The following is a 21,608-nucleotide window of genomic DNA, read 5'->3' as shown; positions in this document are numbered from 1 at the left end:
TTTTGTGTTATGTTTCAAGAATTGATTTGTGTAATCTAGTTTCATTATTTTAACAGACTGAAATCAATAGAAGTATTATCTTCATACCTAATATATTCAGACATTGAGACTCTATAGATCTTCTTGTATTAGACAATATTATATTTAAATTTGAATGTTAAGTGTTTATTCTGCCCCACTTATGGTGTAATGCCTAATGTCAGCAGCTCCTGAACTACAAATTCAAGTATCTTTCCCTACTGCATTGTCTTTACGTTAATTTGCAGAGTTACATAGAAGCTTTTCATATAACTAAATAAAATACAAAAGATACATACTTACCAGAATTGGTTTGTTTGCTAGAATTTTATTTTTAAATGCAAATCAGTAGACAACTCAAACATCCTCAAAGCCTCCTCTATAAGGGTGCTGAAAATGAAGCTTGAATATTGCTAAAAATACAATGTTTTTACCAGAATACATTTTGGACACTTTATCTTATTATTATTGTTGTAGATTTTTTTTTTCTAGTCTTCATATTACTTACATTTAGAAAGTGTAGTAAGACTGAAGGTACACATGATCATAACAATACAAATGAAGATACTGCTTCTCAGAATGTATATGATAGTGTAATCAGTGCAGAAATTATACAATAGGAATAGTATATACTAGAAGTGCAAGATACACTAGAAGTGCAGATATTGTTAAAAGGCAAACAAACAAACAAAACCCATAGACCTTATGTTTAGAAGGTTAGGTACATATGAAATATTTTACTTTTTAAGAACGAGAGTATTTCAGTTATAGTTCATGACTTCATCTATCACTTATCCCACTCAGATGAACTACTTCTGTTTTCTAACTGTCACATGAAAAATTAATCTTAATTGCTTTCTTCTGTAGAGCTGTTGAGGATAGTGTAATACACAGTTTAGACTTAAATTTAATTAGTTACTATAGTTACCAGAGATTATCCATAAAGGTATTTTAGATGACCAAAGTCTCTGCCAGGATTGACCAAATCAACTGATCTGGAAAAACACATCAACAACTGAAGAAATGGTTGTTCGCATATTAAAGACATAATGCATAAACTCAAGCCAGATGGACCTTTGCATAAGAATATTTCCTGACACTAATAACTCTCTGTTTAAAATAAATATTAACATTCTTCTTCTTTTGGGGTATGAACACTTCATTTTGAATTAGAAACAAAGTTGAGAATGGTGCTTTTACAAAATATGTTATTCACTCTAAAATGTAGGAATGAGAAATTATGTTATTTTCTTACTCCTTGAATAGGTAACTTGCTGTAACAGTTCTCATATATACACCTGTTTTTCCTTGTCTGTAAAGGATGGAAAGTTTATCAGCTAATCATATTGTTCCTCTTTTCAGGCCATTTTTAAAATATATGTTGTTTTTACAGTGCTGTTAAATTAGAGTTATATTTTTTAATCCTTAATATCATATTTTTCAGAATATGACTTCCTTTACAGCCAAGAAAAAAATAAGTAGTCATATTTTACCAACATAAGGTAAAATCATTATATTCCCTATTGTCAGAGATTTAGAAATAATATGTTTCACAGTAAGCTAGCTCAGGTACTGACAGAAGGTTGGGAATTATTATTTTTGAATTAATTAATTTATTTATTTTAATAAAGTCATAAGCATCAGTCTTTTTTGTTTGTTTGTTTGTTTTGACAAATCAACATAAAATGAGGAATGTTTTGCACTTTTTTGAAAAAATCCTAGAAAATTCACCTTGAGAATTTTAATTGAATTGAATAATTTCAAGTTATTAAAAAATATTGTATCTGTTATACTGATAGTTTTATTAAGAAACAAACAAACAAACAACAAAAAAAAAACCCTCCAGATAAACTAATAAAGTCCAAAATGTTTAATTCCTATTCTTCGTCAATATCTCCTGGGCTAAAAAGTGTTTTGTGCCCTTTTATGGTACGTGGTAAATACGAAAACAATGCTTCATTCTCATAGATCCTTTGTGGATTTTTAGCAATGTACACTTTACACTGAACTGCTGCTCTCATTTCTTAGACAAGTATGGTATGCATTTTATGGGCTTTGTTTAACTTTAGAGATTTAGAAGCAGGGCTGATAGCAATATTAATATATGCTTGGCACTTTTTACTTTTTTACATTGTTCAACTCTTGGCTGATTTATATTAATATCTATAATAATATATTATTATCATAATATATATTTATTTATATACTATATATAAAATACATATATTTATATATTTTATTTATTTATTTATTTATATTTATTTATTTATATTTATATTCACATTCATTTATTTTATTTATCTATATATTTATTTTATATTTATATGTTATAAATTATAATTTATACATTATAATTATAATTTATAATTTATACATTATAAATATATACATATTATTTATATAATTTATATTAATATATGTATAATGATATATATTAAATTAATCTATAAGGTAAGGTAAAATTTCCACCTGGTTGGTAGGTAGAAAAAAATAAAAAGGAACTACAGATGACATATCTGATATCTTCAGGTAAATTCAGAATTAAAATTCAGGAACCTCTAATTTCTACCTCTGTTCTTTAGTTAAAATAATCACATTTTTACCTAAAGAGGTGAACTGCTTCAAAACCCTTTCAGATATTCTTCAGGTATTTTATTTCAGCATCTCTTTTCAGATTCTTCCTGCTACCCAATAAGGATTTCTGTGGAAAAAATGCTTGGCACATGTGGTTAAACAGCAGTCATGTAGGTGTGGGGTAGTGATCTGTTTGTATTTAATTTACAACTAACTGAAGATAAATCATAAGAAAATGGCAGGCAGGAGAATTAGACAGGCCTTCAGCTGTCCAACCAAGTGACTGACCTAGGGGCATCTCTAAAGCTACCAAAATAACTGTTTATGGAATCTGTCAAAAAGCCAAATCCTACTGCTAGAAAAAATATCTTCCATAATTTTGCATCTGGGTCTTTCATATAAGCAGGATGAAAAACAGAAAGTAAATATATAGTGAAGTGTTTTGAGCTAGTGGCATTCTACAGCTATTATTATTCCTGTTAACATTTGCGTGAAATGCTCAATGCTAATGAAGGAGTGATTTTGGGGGAGAGAGTACACAGAGGCAGGAGCTTGGAATTGAACTAAAGTTAAAGTTTTTATTTTATTTATTTATTTATTTTCTGATTTGCTGAAAGGGCATGATATTGAGATGAGCTAATGCAGCAATTGGATATAAAATAAATAAATAAAATCATATTAATAAAGTTAGTATTTCTTCTATTTGTTTGTGGTAGAAATGTCAATCTCGTCAAAACAACAAACAGCTCATTTAAGAGACTGGAAATATTAAAGTGTCCAAAATTCCCGCATATCATCATCACCATTGAAGGCAATCTTTTTTTTGGTGCACTGAAGCCATTTTATAACTCATTATATGTTTCATACTCTTACATATGAGGAATATCAATCACTTATGCTTGAATGATAACAGTTTCTGAACAAAGTATAACATTTAACTAAATGTCACTAAAGTTTTCCTGCAATGTAAGCTTTCTTATAACAAACACATGTGAATGGAAAAAAGCAACTTGTAAATATTTTCCTTCAAAAATGTGGTGAATTGAGGCAACATTATATTGTCAATTTTGAAGTGTATTTTCAATGGTTGAGAAGGGCAAAGAGAGAAAAACACAAACACAAATTTATGTACACTTTTCAGATTTGATCATGACACTAAATGGTGCATATATGAATGTCTCCATAGATGATATGTCATCTTTATTAAATATAGTTGCAAGAAGAACAGAATCATGCTGATTCATCTGCCTTTATTATGTGAAACCCAACTATATACCATCCCATACAGTTTAGATGAAACATGTTTCTGTCGTGGCCTGTTATTGCTGTTGAAAATCTGTGTTGATAAACAGAGAAACTAAAAACCAGGGAAAGGGGGAGGGGAAAGGGAGCATGTGTTTTAACATTCTTAACTACTAATTAAGAATCCAGTTGTAAAGAAACTCAGAAATTCATTGTAGGGAATTGCTGAAAAAAAATAAATTCCCCTTGTTTCTTTTGAAATTTATGCATGCATGTTTTTATTCAAAAAGATAAAGATATTCTCTCCATCAGAGTGTTGATATGCTCAATGTTAAATATTGATAGTGCATCTTGCTGTTGGTTGAACTTAGATTGCTTGTGGTTGGGAAAAAAGTGAGTTATTATCTAGATACTGATTAAATTTTTGTCAATTATTTTTATTACTCACTTTGTGCTAACTTTGCAGTCCATCTTGCCCATCTCAATGTCAGAGAAGAGTAAAACTTAGAATTTAGAAATGATAAGAAGAAAGGTCATAACCCAGAGTAATGAGGCCTTACAGAACACACATCACGTCCCACTCTTCTGCAAATGCTGACAAGATGGAGAAAAGTGATTTCCAGTAACAGATAGATTTGGGGAAAACCCAAATCTGTTGACAGCCTGTTCATTCATTCCTGAAGAAAAGATTAATTCAATTATATGCTATAAATTTTAATCTAGTTCTTCCTACAAAATGGGGAATCTGTGGAATTCTCATCGTATTTTGCTATTGGTAGATGCCACCAACTTGAGAGGAGCATGGTAACATACAATTCTGTCTTCTACAAAGTACTGCTAGTAATATACATGTAATTTGTCATTCCAACATGATTTGATGAGGATTTCTTGGGGCCAAAAACAATCTTGGAACTCTGTTAAGTTGCATATTGTCTGATCTTTCTAGTCCACACTAGTTCATAATGAGGTGGACAGTGGTACTATTCAGCTCTTGATTTAAAAGATTATGCCATATGGAAAGACATATGATCAGTTATATAAATCTATATTTGCTAAATGTTACAGTTTTTCATAATATAAACTGCAATTACATCAATATAAAAGGGACTGTGGAAAAGTTTCTGCATATTTGTTTTTGTGTAACCAAATTCAGTGATTATGTGTACGTTTTCCCCTTTAATATTATTAAGAGTCTTCAAATATTTACTTTTTGAGTATGAGGTGATTCGAGGTATTATTCAACAAAATTATTTGAAGATGTCTCACCATGGGCTGGAGAGAACTCCTTTGATTTGGTGTCATAATGTGGCCATGGTTTGACTGAGTGCCAGGATATGACACAAATGAACATCATCCCACTGTTATGCCATGCTTCTTATTAGAAAGAGATGTACAAATGTACATCTCCAAATGTGCAAAGTCTATGATTTTTCACTCAACATGCCAAAAGAAGTGTGCACACTGCAGAGATTAGATGCCAGTCCATGAAATTTAGTGTTCTGTTACCTGATGCAACAAGTAGAGCATATAGGTGAGAGTGGGATGTCTTTAAGAATTTACTGCCTTTTAATCTGGAAGCAGGACTACACAGTGTTCCCTGTAAGTCGTTATCACAACTACTTTGTACAGTATCACAGTTCTGCATCAGTGTTCTGTAATAGTACATTTAGCCCCATGCCTTCCCTCTGGCATGGCAAAATGCATAATGGATCTGACAAAACAAAACCAAAAAAAAACCAGAAACAAGCAAACAAACAATGGAGTGGAGGAAAAGAAAAAAACACCACAACCAAAAAAAAAAAAAAAAAAAAAAGAGGCCCAAAGCCACAGTGCAGCTCTTGAAGTTAAAACACTTCAAGTGAATAGAGACGTGGAGGAGGAGAAACGACTCTCCTGACCCTTACATGCTTTACATTTTGATATACATGTATGAAAATTCTTTCACCCAACTTTAGGTGTTAAAACAATGGCATATAGGACTTGAAATAACAGTAGATTTCTGGGATTTTTTCCATCATTCTATTGCTTGGTGCAGCCTGCTTTTCACTTTTGCAAATACAGAAAGGCAAACAGTAGAATGGTACAGAATTTTAAGTATATATTATAAACCAAATATAGTTTGTTTGTTTTCTGGGATACAATATCTAATTTAAAACTAAATGTGACAAAGCAGACTGAGAATTGTTCTTTAAAAGTATTTTAAACTTTTGATATTTGGATATTTGAATATTTATGTAGCATATTCTTATGCTGTTAATGAATATTGCTATGAAATTTTTCTTTAATACCTTAAAATTGTAGCTTATATTTTAAATATCTGTTGAAGATGCACTCTATGAGCTGTTATGATAATACTTCATCTCAGTTGGGAATGGTAATTGTTTGTAATTAAAGTTCTGCATTCTTTTCTTTCTTTCTTTCATGAATAGAAAAAAAATCTGTTTTAATTTCTTGGGGGAGGTGGAAGCCTGAAATAAGTCTGCAGTTGACAATTCTTGTTTACATTTTAATCACCAAAAGTGTGAATCTAATCTTGCTTTCTCTGGACTAAAACGTTGCTTTGGGATCAAAGCCACATGGGCCACAAAGGTTTTGATCCCACTTAAAGTAAATATCTGTGGACTATTTCTTCAGTGTAGTGCAGAGAAATGGTTCCTCTGTGGGCACATCCATCAGACCAAAACTCTGTAAAAGCTAAAACAGGAACACTGTGTCAACAGCTACAATCTCATTTTATTCTAAACCTCTTTTGATCCCACAGATGAACAAGTTAAATTTCACACACGTGATCAGGCATTTGGGCTTCTTTGGGTCTAGTGGAATGCTTTTGGTAACTCCATTTACAAGGCTGAGCTTGGAAGTAGTAGGGAGACTTCCATGGGGCCATCAGGCTGCTTCAACAGTGTTCAGATATTAGTTTAATCAAAGAACTGTGTGCCGTTACCCCAAGATCTGTGTCAAACTGTGAATTAAGTTTATAAAAAAAAAACAAAACAAACAAAACAAAACAAAACAAAACAAAACAGCTCCTGCTGCTTGGAAGATTATGAGTATTTAGCTACATTACTGCTGTTACAGGCATGAACACGTCCCTTTTTTTTATTTTTTATTTTTTATTGTAGCAGTGTTGCAATTAATTAATTGTGTCCATCTAGTTATAAATTAGTCTGAAGTTAAAAAATAACATTTTATTAAGTGCTACTGATTTTATTATGCATTTCTCTAAACAAAACTCAAAGAACATGTAAATAAAAGACATAGCAATTATTCAAATATAAGAATGCTATTCAGGAAAATTCACAGAACACCAATAACTATCAGTAACTTTCTTTATGTTAAACCTTTGAATTTTTTGTAACAGAGAGAATAGTGTTGTGAGAACATGAGATAATACACACAAAAGGAAGAAAGGAACTTCTGTTTGCTAAAAGTGCAAGAAAGTTGTTCCCATAATAAGTCATTCTATTAAACAAGAGACATTATTGCATTCTAGCAATGCAAATGTAAAACAGAAAATCTGTTAGGTACCAAGCATCATTGTTAGCATAATATATTGTTAGTATATATATTTTCCCTACACGCATACTTTTTTTTGGAGGGGAGGGGGCAGAGGAGAAATCCATACTATTCAGTTAAAGAGATTGTGGGTAAAGGTTTGACACTTAAGTAAAAGTATTTTTTTATATTGTTCAAAGCTGACCTCTTCTTTTTAAAAGGCTTGATCTGCACTTTTTAATCTGTTTAGAAGCACACATTTCTGGTTAAGAAATTGAAGACAATCTCTTTGTCTTTTTCCTTAGCTAGGGAGGTTGAGATAAAAAAGAATGCCTGCTTTAAAAGTCACACATGGCTGTAATTTAAGATTTTTTTTTTTTAACCTCATTGTCCATAACAGTTGAAAGAAACCTTCAATGAAAGTTTATTAACTAGGCCAATGCCTGAGGCAATAAAGGTTCATTTATTACCAGTTTCTTGGCTGTTTTTCTTCTTCTATTTTTCAGTTAAACTCATAGCGTAAGATAATACTTCACAAAATTAAACCTTTGACCTTCTGTGGAGTTAAGTCGCCTTTGATTAGATAAAGTAACAATTTATGGTCCAGCATGAGGTTGCACATGAAATGAATAATGCAACAGACTGAATGAGAACTGAGAATCTATTGCTTTTGAAAAGATGACTTGTTTAAGAAAGAATGTTCTCTCTTAATTGTATTGTTCTGAAGCTGTATGCATTACAGTAGTATTTTAAACTGTTGCTGAGAGGCACAATAATATAACAAGGCATTTATACAATATGCATTGTTTTAATTCTGCAGCAATTGCATCAAACCAATAATAAATTCACAGATCACAAAACTGTGTTAAGCTATTTGTTAAGCTATTATTTGGCTGTGGTATTTGAAATACACTTTATGATTATACTTTTTACTTAGTACAAAAACAAACTTCAAGGAATATATATCCATCAGTACAATAGATGTTGTACTGTTGTACTGTTGTACTGTTCTAGATATATTGGTGATGAATTAATTGTATTTACATTTTTTTTTCCACATTACTGAATCTGCCTCTCAGATTTTCAACAAACAAGGTTTTATCTAGTTTAAGCTTATTTAGCTTAAGTTTTATCTATGTTTAACAAAACAGATCAAGAGAACACTGCTTCTTTCTGGGTCCATTCTTTATTTCTGCTATTATTATTAACTGCAGGGATATATTATAAGTAAAAAGATTTTTAGATTTGCAGGTTCCTGTAGAAATATAGCTTTATTTTATTTTATTTTATTTTATTTTATTTTATTTTATTTTATTTTATTTTATTTTATTTTATTTTATTTTATTTTATTTTATTTTATTTTATTTTATTTTATTTTTTCTTGTTTATCTTAAATGCAATACCCAGACCTCAAAATTCATATTGCAATTTAGGAGTAGTTACAGGAAAAAGGTCTGATTAGTTTTGATGAACAACAGATGGTTTGAGCCTCACATACACTGTTTTTGTCCCAGTACAAGATTGGCAATTCCATTTTAGTTGCACTATTCTAAATTAGATCATATGGGTGATTTTTTCTAAGTAATCCTTCTTTAGCAATATTTAAAGTGCAATTATTTATTTCACTTGTATTTGCGTGACTCTTTTAATAACAGCCATTTAAAAGATGTTTGGAAAAAAATCTTAATGAGCAATTTATGCTGAACCATTCAAGCTGAGCAAGAAAATAAAACTGGAAAGTCCTGACAAGGATTTTTTTGATTATCCTGAAATGACAGGTAATGACATTTTTGGGATACACTAATGTTGTTGTATGAGATCAGTCCAGGAAGCTTAACAAAAATAAGGCTTCTTATCTTAACTATAACGGTAACTGTTAGGTTCCAGAACTACATTTTACATGAAGAACTCTGTTAATGAAAATCAGTATATTTTAACAGAACATTATGGTACAGTGTGAAGTTCCCCTTTCCACAATCTATGTAATCAGTCCTCTGTCCTCCTGCAAATTACTTTCCACTTCTTGTTTTATATATCACACTATATAAAACACCCATTAGGTGTTAGGACTGAAGTTAGGATCCTATTTTGTTTAAAATAACTTGGTAGCAGTATAACAAGCTACCAAAAACTTGTACCTGAACTGTTGAAAGCCGTGAAACCAATGCAATAATCTACAGTGATCAGGGTCAAGTCCTATGATGTAACCATGTAACATGTGATGTAACCCAACATTTATTTCTCAGGCAAAGTTTTTTTAGATTATAGTAAGATTTTTGCCCAAATAAGAACTCCAATATGAAATCTGGAATTAAGTCAAGAAAATACATGAATTATTTTCAAGTCTATGCCACTGAAATAAAATATAAGAAAAAGGATTAAACGTTAATTTGAAATAATGAAAGGAGTTCTTTCAGAATTTAGATGAAATTTGGACATCTTCCCACACAAAGAATAAAACACTTCAGTAGAATGAACTTTCCAGCAAATAAATGAAATTAAATGTAACACACTGCTGACAGTCATTTTTTGGTTTTCTGCCTATTCTTTGATGGCAGAGATAACGTATCAAGAAAATGTTATCAAAGTCCTAAAGAAAGAGATTGTGAAAATATGTATCTATATGTATATCTATCTATATAGATTACATATATCTATATATAGATATAGACATATAGATAGATATATAATTGGATGTTTTATATACCCACAAATATGTGTATGTATGATATATGCAAAGAAATGTAGCTATTAGAAATAATTATTAGGAAAGCTGATTATTATTAGGAATAGTTATATGAAGGAAGTTAAAAATGAATTAAGATCAATTACTGAAATAAGTTTGTAATTTGTCAAAGGACTGGGTTTAGGTATAACATTCAAAATACACATTTTGAGATGTATTTGAGCCTGAAAAGGATACTCATGCTTCATTTTCTTTTTTTTTTTCCTTCACAGTTAGGATGTGTAGTAAAATTGTTGTGCCATAAAAATTGAAAGTTTTAAGAGCAGTCTCTTAAGGCAGGGAATAATATTTGTTGGAAGGCAGAACTCCAGGATATGATTTAGTCCCCACCAGTAATTTGTACAGTTTTTAAAAATCTTTCATGGTATTGGACATCTTTCTCAAGCATTTTACTTTGAAAATAGAATTGTTTTCTGAAGATTGTATGTTTTTATGTCATTGTGTTTCATTCACTCATTTTTCAGCATTGGAGACCACACATACTGGGCATACTTCTGGTCTTATTCTCACCCACAAAATTTTGCCTTCAGTAGAGTTGCATGGGTGTAAATTAGACTAGAACTTGGCAGGAGAATGCTTATGATTATATTTGGCAGAGGCAGCAGGCTGCAACTTTATTAACATAATTAACAGCTATAAACACACCCAACAGGCCAAAGTAATCTAGTGACAGAAGAGGGAAGGTCTTTGTAGGAAAGGATCATTCACGGTTTCTTTTGGTGTTTTGCTTCTTGTTCCCGAGTTCCTACTAAGGCTTGGAGAGCTTTCAATTGTGTTGTAATTCAAATTCATGCAGTTCCTACAAGACACCTTGAACAGACTTTTGCTGACGAGTCTATAGGAACTGTCAGCAATACTGAGATTACTTCAGAACCATGATTGTTGAATTAAACTTTACTTTCTGATGTTTTGCGTTTTGAATTAAATTGTTGGACAAGATTAATTGCATGCAGGAAGAGATTTAAATGAATAGCTTTATAAAGTATTAAAGTTCTAAGTATGTCACATGGGAAAAAAGCTGTAAGGTTTAAATGAATAAATGTATTTAATGCATAAGATGCCTTGGCTAATTTTTAATTCCTTTACTAACATATTTTATTGAAAAAACATACTTTATTCATCCATCTTAGTTATACTGCTACAGTTGTGGTAATTTAATATTCCTGCTTTTCACTAATCTTCTGGTTCAACAGAAGTAAACAATAGGTTTCATAAATTAAAAATATGCTCTTCAGAACATGCTTCTAAAGATAAAAAACAAGGCTGTAAACATTTATGACTGAAACAAACTAGATTGTTCAAATACTGCCATGATGTATCATGTATATCAATATGGCACTGATATCAGTTAGAATGCAAACAAGGTTTTAAATGATGTGCCCCTTCATTTCAGCTGGAGAATCCGCTTTACACCATCTGCCTATCAGATGGTTAGGAACCAGGACTGCGTATTAATGCCACATGTTCGATTTTCTTTCCTCTTGTAATGGTTAGATTCATATTGCTAATAGCTGTGCATGAGCACTGTCGATGAAATTTGTGTGACGATGGAGTGATGAGATATTTATAAAGCTGCCTGTCTCACTGCATAATCAGCAGGAAAAATGCCAGACATAAACAACTTATCAATTTCAGAATATTAATGACAACTACCATTGACTTTAATCCATTGAGTATTTTAGCCTGGATGCTTTTTAACTGTTCAAATATTTTTTTGTAAAAAAATAAATATCTAAAGGGATGTTGAATGTGATTCTTATTATTTCTTCCATTTCGGATGCCTTAATAGATGATTTTTCTTTTTCTCATATTGAAGATAAAATGTAATGAAAAATATACAACTTGGAAATTCTGTGGCTGTGCCCATTTCTTGTAAGAGAAAAAATATATTAATTAATGTTTAGGTCAAAAGGTTTTTTTCAAATGACCTGTTTAAAGAAAAAAAAGTCCCAAGTATATATGTGAACTTTAAAGTTTAGAATTGTTAAATATACATATAGTTGCTATGTAACAGTTAATAAATCTCTTATTTATTATATATATGACAGCCTTTTCTTGTGAGATAAGTAGGGCAATGTGTTAACACGAAATTTTTGTCTTCCACACTGCACCAGTGCCAGGGGCTCTGGTGAGTGGCTTGGGACCTTCCTTGCCTTCCACTTCCTTGCAACTGCTTTGCTATATCGTGGCAGTTAAAAAGTAGAAAAAAGTAACAGTAAGGCAGAAACTGCGCTAGGTTGACATTGCTGTGAAGAACTGGATTAAGCTACAATTCTGAGGATTATCCCATACTCAGTGCCCCTCTTCTGTACCTCCTCCTGCTCTGACTCATGTTTATATGAGAGACACGTTTCAGTTTCATACAGTTTAAATTAATTGCTGTATGGCAAAGTGATAATTTCAATCACTTAAGCAGTTACATGAGAGAGGAATAAAATTTAAAGTTTAGTTTCTGCTTTTTTAAAAAATTATTTTATTATCGCAAGTATTGTTTTGAAAGAATTGTATTAAACTGTATATCAGCAGTCTGCGTTTTATTTTTCCAGCCCCTATCCAAAGGGTATGGCTTTCTTTACAGAGAAGCGTTATGTGTGCTTCAGAAGAAACTATAAATGCCTACATGATTTTGCAAATTTTGCAGCAAAAGAGGGTTTTATTTTAGCAGTTCTGCAATGGTGAACAATAGTATTTTCAGATAGACAATAATATTTCCAGGGGGGCTCACAAATCCAATGGAGTATTGGTTTAATATGGTGTTTATTCTAATATTTGGTGGTGTTTAAAAACTGATCTAGAGTGCAATAACAACTAAAAGTTTGAGGTATGCTGTCATATTTATTGGTTTTATATATTGGTATTTTAATATTTTTTCTAAGGGATTGTTCTTTAAAGATGCTAGTTTTAGCTTTTCAGTAGTGTATATATATATATATATATATAAAAGGAAGTATAGGATATTGCATTGTTTAATGAACACAGGATACAAACCAATGTTCAGAGGTGCACTATCCTTTTCTCTTTGGCCTAATTTAAGGACTGTAACCAAATTTGTGTAATGTATAACTTCATATCCTTCCTCTAAGATAAAAATATCATTGAAAACAATCCATGTTATTGTCAGTACCTTCTTAAGACAAGTATGTGCACATTTTGTAATAGTGGCAGAAGCTAAAATAAAATGAAACCCTCAAGTTTATCCACCTTCTGATTTGATTTTTTTTTTTTCCTTTTGGTACTTCTTCCTGAATTGGCAGTTTCCTAAATAATATTGATCTGCCCACGCAGAATGTAATTATCCCATACTTGGTAATTCTCATTGCATGTAAAGGTGCTGGAAGTCTTTGTGAGGCAAGTAGAGATGCTGGAGTTGTTTGCTAAGCTTTATACAGTCAAGCAGAGAAATAAGGGAAAGCAACCTTGAAGCAAGACATAATATATGAAAAAGCACCCCTTATGCCACCTTTTTGCTTTCCATGTGATGATGGAGATTCCTGAAGTCCATTCACCTTCAGCTTTCTCACCAATGGGTTATCTTCTGTTGCTAGCTGAAAACATGGTAATACTGAACTCGTTTTCCATTTAAGAAGGTAAGAGAGACAATAAGAAACCCATGGAAGCAATGCTGGTAGCAATATTTACCTCAGCAGCCTGGGATTCTTTGCTTATTTGGTATTCCCTGATAAATTGTGCTCTTCCTATGCTGGGCAGCAGCCTAGGCCCACTAGAATAGTAAGTCGTGGAGTTAATTCCTCTTGAGATCTGTAAGACACTTCACACCTCTCAGGATAGCTGAAAATCAGACAAGCAGACACCTTTAAACTAATTACACAGATCTTTCAAGCTGTCTCCCCTGTCAGGGCAAGAATCTTGGTTCAAAAGTATTGAGGGTCTGCTACTCATGTGATATCATAGATTGAGGGCTTAGATTGGTAGTTTTATTGCATAAAACTTATGTATTTTACTGCTTTCTCCTTCATTTCTTATGTTTAATTTTCTTTAATTTCCATCTCTACCTCCTGTTTTAATCATATGAGACAAGCAGAAGGTAGTGGAGGTCTTTTTCTGGGTAGCTCTTGAGGAGTTTTGACATCAGCTTCTTTTCATCATCACCCAAGTTGGAGCAAAACAAAGGGAATGGACAGCAGTGCTGCCTGGGGACAGCGGAAAAAATATTCCTCCTTAAGGAGGAGGGCAAAAAGTTATGACATTGAGTAAAGACTGTATCTAATTTTGAGTTTTGAAGGCATTACTAGAGTATTTCTTGTAACTGCTTTTGACAGAGAAAACTTTCCTCATTTTTGTAAAATATTCCTGTATATGTCTGAATGGCAGAAATGTGGTTTGGTAGGACAATCACTGAAGGTGCCTGAAGGTGCCTTCGTCTTTGGTATTAAATGTATTTAATGGATCCCCTTCTCATTGCTAAATTCTGTAGTGCCTTATAGTTTTGGGAAAGCAAAATAAGTATGTTACCAATGTTCTGCATAGCTACCTTTTCTTCTAGAAATGATTCCTATGGGGGCTCACATCTCCTAGATATTATATATGAAATTAGAACTAAATGTCTGAGTTCTTTAGTCTGTTATTCATAAACAAAAATTATGGATTTTTTTTTTTAATTTATTTTATTTAACATGGCAAAAACATTTTACATCTAAAAGATTTTTTCAAAATACAGTTGCATGCATGTTCACCTTTTCTTATTCAGATGCTTCAGATCATTTACAAACAAAATCTGGTTTCTGAAAGCATGTATTTGTAGCTACAGCTAGTTATGACTATTATAATTGCAGTTACTGGATACCAAGCTAAGATTTAGGTGGACGTGGGATGTTTAGAAGTAACTATTTATATAGGATGTGAAATATTTTATTTGAAAAAATTGATAGCCCTCAAATGAAACAAGAGGAAAACTACTCTGCAGTGTTCTCTGTTTGTAGTAAGCATGAAGGAAGAGTAACAGTCTTAGTCCCTACAATAATGAAGAATCGTAGAATAATGTATATTAAATTTTATTCATACTTTGCAGGCCTGACAGCAGCAGCTGCAGCAGCAGCAGCTGCCACCAATGCTGCCATAGCAGAAGCAATGAAAGTGAAAAAAATTAAATTGGAAGCTATGTCCAACTATCATGCAAATAACAACCAGCATGGAGCAGACTCTGAAAATGGAGATCTGAATTCAAGTGTTGGTAAGTCTCAGACACATCGTTATACAATGTCCATAACACTCTGATGGGGTTTTATTAAAATGGTGATTCTTCTAGACTTCCTTCTGAAGTTTTTGATTTGGTGTAAAATGTTGCATATTTTTTTTCCTTTTCTTAATGTTTTTAGTTTTGTTTTGTGTATGACCTTTATACCAGCATTAAGTGCTGTTGTTACTATTACAAAAAATATTATTCCCTTTGCAGGTTACTTTTGCAGACTCTAGTTAATATTTTCCATGAAAGAAAGTGGTTTGATTGCTTAGAGTTCATTTTTCAAAGTACAGGTGGGGTGACAGATGATGGTGTCAAAGTGAAATTTAACAATGTCTCTTGCTCAGTGTGCTGGGTATCGACTTTAGGTAATTCAGAACACAAGCTTGAAAGGAAAATATTTCATACTTTCATGTGCCCTGTGACAAAAGGAAAACATACATACACAATAAATTATTGCCATGCTCTGCAGTTTCTATCATATTTTATTTTAATAAACACATTCTTAAAATGTAGTTAACAGACTTTTCCATTTCTTAAGCAACCATCAGCAACTCATGTTCTCAAACAGAATTGTTTTGGTATACTTTATTCATTTGTTTGGACGATTTGTTTTGCTAAAGCATACTTCAAAGCTAGAGTAACTTTTTGTTGTCGTTGATTAAATCTTTAATCATCTGTGTGTGTCTGCTGTAAAATGTTTTGTTATGCCATTTCATTGTATTGGTTTCTTTTATCATGTTGAGACAGTATGAACTCAGCAACAGAAATTCAGTGACAAAGAGGTATGTTCAAAAAACTGCAGACAAAATTGGTTGGAATAAAAAAAATGTTGGAATAAAATGGCATAAGATAGAGATTCTTTGTCTTTATTTTGGGCTCTTTTGTTTATTTATTTATAATTTTTCATATTGTAAATATATTTGAAATGAGTCTTAAATAGTTATGTTATAGCCTTAACATAAATAAATATGTTTGTGAACCAGAGTTCTATACAATCTGGGAGCATTCGTAGGCTGTTATTTATAAGTAATGTGGACTACAGTTCAAAGAACCAGTTCACCTAGATACATTATTTTAAATAACAGCAATATGCATGCATAAGGTGACAATCTGTTTTTGTTTGTTTGTTTGTTTTACTTAAAAGCTGTTAAAAACATGCTCTTGTAAAGAAAACTATCTTAAATTATTGTGATAGTACTTGAACACCAACACGTGCATTCTGTAGAATATTAGTGGAAAAATTGTGAGTACAACAGTGGGTAAAGAGGAGGTGTCTGTGAAACCTGGGTGAAAGAGATGATGGGTGCAAGTATAGGACAAGGACAAGGTGGCACCTAAATACAAAGAAAAAAAGTAAATACCAAGTATTGGGGTAAGGAGTCTGAACTCAAAGCTAATTTAGGTGCATGCATAGTGCATGCATTATGTGAAACAAAGTGTTCACATATTGAATTAGAGAACTAATATTCTTCTTGGCTGTTCAGACAAACTACTTGTACATGTATGGAAATGGAAAAGTTAACAAATAATCAACATGTAGACCACATGAAATATTTGCAGGATTTGTGGGAAGAATAGCTGAATTTCATCTGAAATCCATCTTAAAATAATTGTCTGAGACAAAATTTATATGGTTAATCTGCTCATAAACCGTTTACTCATTTTACTTGATTGAGAAGTTATATTCAAGCTTTTTTAGTAGGTTAAAGTAACATTATTTATCGCCAAAATTTCCTCTCAGCAACTTAACTTAATTGTTAACTTCAGTTATTTTCCCAGTTTAAATGAATGAAGAATTGAGTTCATTTTGTTCAGAAAAAAAATAATGGTCTCAGTTGTTTTCATTCTATCAGAAATGTCTCTGGAATTACAGTCTTCTTGTTTGTGCACAGCTTTGAATTATATTTTTCCTATGGAAGTTTTCTCAAAAATTACTTTCATTTATTTGTTTCTTTTATAGTGGGCCCTATCTAGTGTCCAGTGTCATTTATGCCTATGGAATCAAAGAAGTGGTTACTAGTGTATATATACTAGTGTATTATACCAGTGTATTATTAGATTCACTAAGAATTAACTCTATTTGTCAATTGCATTGCTGAAAACCAGTATATTGTATTATCCTGACAAGAAGCATATTTCAAAAGTGTTGTTTGGTAGTAGGTATGCACGTGTTTTCTTGTTGTTGTTTCGAGTCTTTTTTTTTATTTGTTTGGTTTTGTTTGTTTTGAGGGGTTGTTTTTCTTTTTTTTTTTTTTTCCAAATGTTTATGTTTTTTCAAATAAATATTATTAAGACCATATATCATTAACAATACAACCTATGGCTTGTTAAGCATGAATTTGAAACATTAAAATTATGAATGTTGACAGAAGGAAGGGACAAAACAGAACAAAATAACCTGATTTTTGTTATATTTTATATTATGTTATATGTCTAACCAAACTGGAGAAAAACAAACAAAAAACAGTCTAAAAGCTTTATCTAAATGTTAGCCCACATGTTACAGGTGTATGGTAATGTACATGGGTTGAGCGTACCTTGTTCTTGGGCTTTTCTAATGTGTGTGAAGGAAGAAAAATAAAATATGAACTCCTTATATTGTCAGGTTTACTTCTGAATTGTCTTGCTTTTTGGTTTTAATCAGATGCTTAATGTGACTTACAGAAGTCATTTATGTAGATGAACATTGTATAATTATACAGAGCACTACACAAATTTATTAACTTGGTCCTCTGAAGCAATGGCCAAAAGGTTAGTGAGTGAAGGGAGTTGAAGGAAGTCAATGACACTAATAAGTAATTATTTTATATCTCTCAGTTTTGCATGGTAACCTTGAGCTTTCATCCTCCCACCAGCATTATTATTTCAGAAGGAGAAAAAAGAAAAGAAAAGAAAAGAAAAGAAAAGAAAAGAAAAGAAAAGAAAAGAAAAGAAAAGAAAAGAAAGAAAGAAAGAAAGAAAGAAAGAAAGAAAGAAAGAAAGAAAGAAAGAAAGAAAGAAAGAGAAAAAATAAATTACAGAGGAATTGGAATGAGGTATTAGCACACTGAGTAGAATATATGGCTGCAACGCCTTTCTCCCCCATCCACAATCAATTGGATTCTTTTAGTTTAATATTTACTTGCTAAGATGAGATGCTAGTCTGCATGGTGATAAACAGTCTGCTACTGGCATCTGAAGGTGACCTGTCAGTTCATATGGACAAATCTCCTGCTTACTGAAATGTACAAAATAAATCATTAAAGCAGGCAGGTGCTCATTCCCAGATTTAAATCACCACAGATTTATGATTTGAATTAATGCTTCATTTGGTCATAGAAATAGATGCTGAGACAAATGATATGCAGTGGTTGGGGCTTCCATACTGTAGCCATCCTAATATTGATTACTGCGATGTCTTTGCAATCTCTTGTTTATATCAAGTACTGTCTTGTGACAGCTTGGCTGATATGAGCTACATTGCAGATAAGAAGGAAAAATGTCCTGGGTTCTTTTTTTTTTTTTTTTTTTTTTTTTTTTAGTGGCAATTCTATATACAACATGCAGGATAGATAAATTACTGTTTTCTCATTTAAAAAAAGTGAATTCCATATGGCAGCAAACAAAATGCATTGTCTCTAAGATCATGCCGTGTTTTTATTTTTGTTTTAATTGCAGAGTTAAAAGAAAGAAAGTGACAAGGTCAAACATTAAATTTAATTGAAGAGGTTCTGCTCTTTGTCATATCAACATCTTATGATGTTATTAGGATCAGTCACATATTTACTACCTGATACTCTGAAGTTATGGATAGGTAGATCACCTCAATTATTTCACTGCTGTTAAGTACTTACTACCTTGCTATCATACTTCATTAATCTGCAGCAACAAATGATAAAAGCTTTTAAAAATGTTTAAAGATATTTCTGTGAGCTAGGCTTTGCTATCTATAACTTGGTAGGAAGTAAAGAACAGTCCATATACTTTTGCTTCCCAAACATTTTATATAATGAATAAACTATGCATACAGTTTAGAGAATACTCAAAGGATTTGTAAAGACCGTTGCCACTTGCTGAAATCTGACTCATAAAACTTGTAAACAACTATCAACAATAGTAAATTACTTACTTAGTAGGAAATGAGTTCATATCTATTCAAAATGTGATCTCAAAACAGATGTCCCAAGAAAATGTCATTGTTTAAATTACATTCATACAAAAAAAAAAAATGCTATTATTTCTTCAAGGAAGTGAAGCAATCATGAAGACTTTGGTGTTCTTGGTTTCTAAACACAGTTAGGAAGTACAAGGCAATATTTTACACTTGGCTAGCATGTTAATCCATAAACAACCACAAAATGTGTTGAAAATTAAGAAGTTTTATTGACATGTTGGGTTTTCTATTCATCCACAATACTTGTAATGTATAAAATTATGAGACAAATCTAAGATTTCCTGCGTTGTGTTGTTCAAAAATAATGATGGTTGCTTGCATTTTTTTTTTAATCCAGAATCAGAGATAAAATGATTTAGGTTAAATTATTTTTCTCTAGCGACCTTGCCCAATAATAGAACAGTACAACATGCAGTCATTTCCTTTTTCTAAACACACGTGTCTATTTTGGAGGAAAGAATTACTTTTATGGTTTCAGGAAAAAGTCTTGGAGACCTTGAAAAAGCAAATAAAAGGAAACAGAGAATGCAGGCCACCGAGCACAGCTCTGCAGTTGCACATCTGATTCTCTGCCTTGGCAATGTTAATGAACCTCAAATCCTCCCTATAATTAGATGAGGGAATTGCTTATATTTTCAAACAGATGATGCTGCTATAATGAAACGATTGACAGGGAACTTAAGAGTGTCTACAGTAGTCATTTGGTTTCTGTATTCCCCCCGCCCCTTCTCCCCCCCCCCCCCCCCCCCCCCCCTTTTTTTTAAATGTAAAAAGAAGATTGGCTGTAGATACAGGTCCTGGGAGAGGTAGTAATTTACACAGAATGCTATGACAGGTGTCTTTCTATAGCACAGAAATAAAATGGGAGAGAGAGGAATAATGGACAGGTACAGCAATTTTTGGGGAGGGGGTGTCCTGGGTTCTTTAAAAGGGGCCGAGACTCAAGAGATGAATCCGGATTGAGTGCACAGCTGTAACTGCTGATGAGCTAATTGCTCCTTATCTCTCAGTCCCATTCATCTTCATTTTTTACCAATTACTGAGAATTATCTGTGTTCTCAGTTGGATATGAGAGTTAATCCTTTTTGGTTAAGCTGGCAGTACTGTGAACAGATTCCAAATCATAGGGTGAAAAAGCCAGAGCAAGCTTGTTCTAAAACTCTCTCCAGTTCAATGACAGTATCACTAGTTCATAAAAATTTTTCTATTGTTTAACAGATTGAACACTGATTTTATTTTGTTTTTATACTTTTTTTTGTTTGTTTTTATACAGTGCATTTATTAATGTATTTTTTCTGTTAGCATAAACTGATCATGTATTCACATCCACTAGTTGCATGGATGTGCTCCTTTTCTAAAAATACTCTGTTGAAAACAATGAAAATAAACTTCAGACTGCAAATATGATTTCCAGTATTACAGTGTTTAGTATATGACATAGTTCATTTAAAGACAAGACTATAGTTGTAACTGACAACATAGGATATAAGACAAGTGCTCGTCAGTAACATTTATCTACTTCTGTAAACTTTGAGATCTTTGGATGAAAAGTATTGTCTAGGTGCTAGCCAAGGAATAATTATACAGCCTTAAGGACAAATATGGTATGTTGAACACATTGCATTTCAAGCTAAAGGAATGTCTTCATAAAACTTTGGGAAAAACAGATCTTTAGCTATAGTCAAGTCACTAAACTCTGTTTTGGAATTTTACTTGTCTTCATGATACCATGGGAAAAAGTCTTGAATTTCATGGCTAAAATATAATGCTGGTCTGGCAAGTGAGAATGTAAATGGAGTTCATAATTTTGCAGGATCTGTTTCCCTAGCCTTTAATTGTGATTGTTAAAGTTGCTAAACAAGGCAATGAATTGGATGTTATGATCTGTACACCAGTTAGTAAATTAACAGAATTATTAGCAAAGATTCAACATTTCCTGTTGAACAGTCAGATGTGTTTTAATGATGAGTCTCTCATCTAGATTAAATTTTCACTGTGGGATTCATTTAAACAAATGTATACATTTGCATATTAGTCACCTTAGATTCCCTTTAGACTCAACAGACAAAAATAAGTAGTTGTAGGGGTGATCCATCTCATCCTAAAGTAGATGGCAAACATGAGATCAGATAAACTAAACTGTACATTAAAAGTACTTAGTCTTGCATCTACAGAGT

The 21,608-nt window shown here is 32.1% G+C and overlaps 1 protein-coding gene across 8 annotated transcripts in view; it reads left to right on the top strand.

Annotated features, from left to right (window-relative positions):
• DACH1 (dachshund family transcription factor 1) overlaps positions 1-21,608 on the top strand; it is a 375,913-nt gene that overhangs the window by 177,156 nt on the left and 177,149 nt on the right. For all 8 annotated transcript variants that reach the window (XM_084510838.1, XM_084510840.1, XM_084510839.1 and 5 more), the window contains exon 3: positions 15,105-15,266. In XM_084510838.1, the coding sequence (XP_084366964.1) occupies positions 15,105-15,266 (162 nt within the window). The remainder of the gene's footprint in view (positions 1-15,104; positions 15,267-21,608) is intronic.

This window comes from Aythya ferina, assembly GCF_964211825.1.
Source record: "Aythya ferina genome assembly, chromosome: 1".
Lineage (NCBI taxonomy): Eukaryota > Metazoa > Chordata > Aves > Anseriformes > Anatidae > Aythya > Aythya ferina.
The sequence above is the reverse complement of the archived record's forward strand: the minus strand, read 5'-3'. Positions and strand labels throughout refer to the sequence as shown.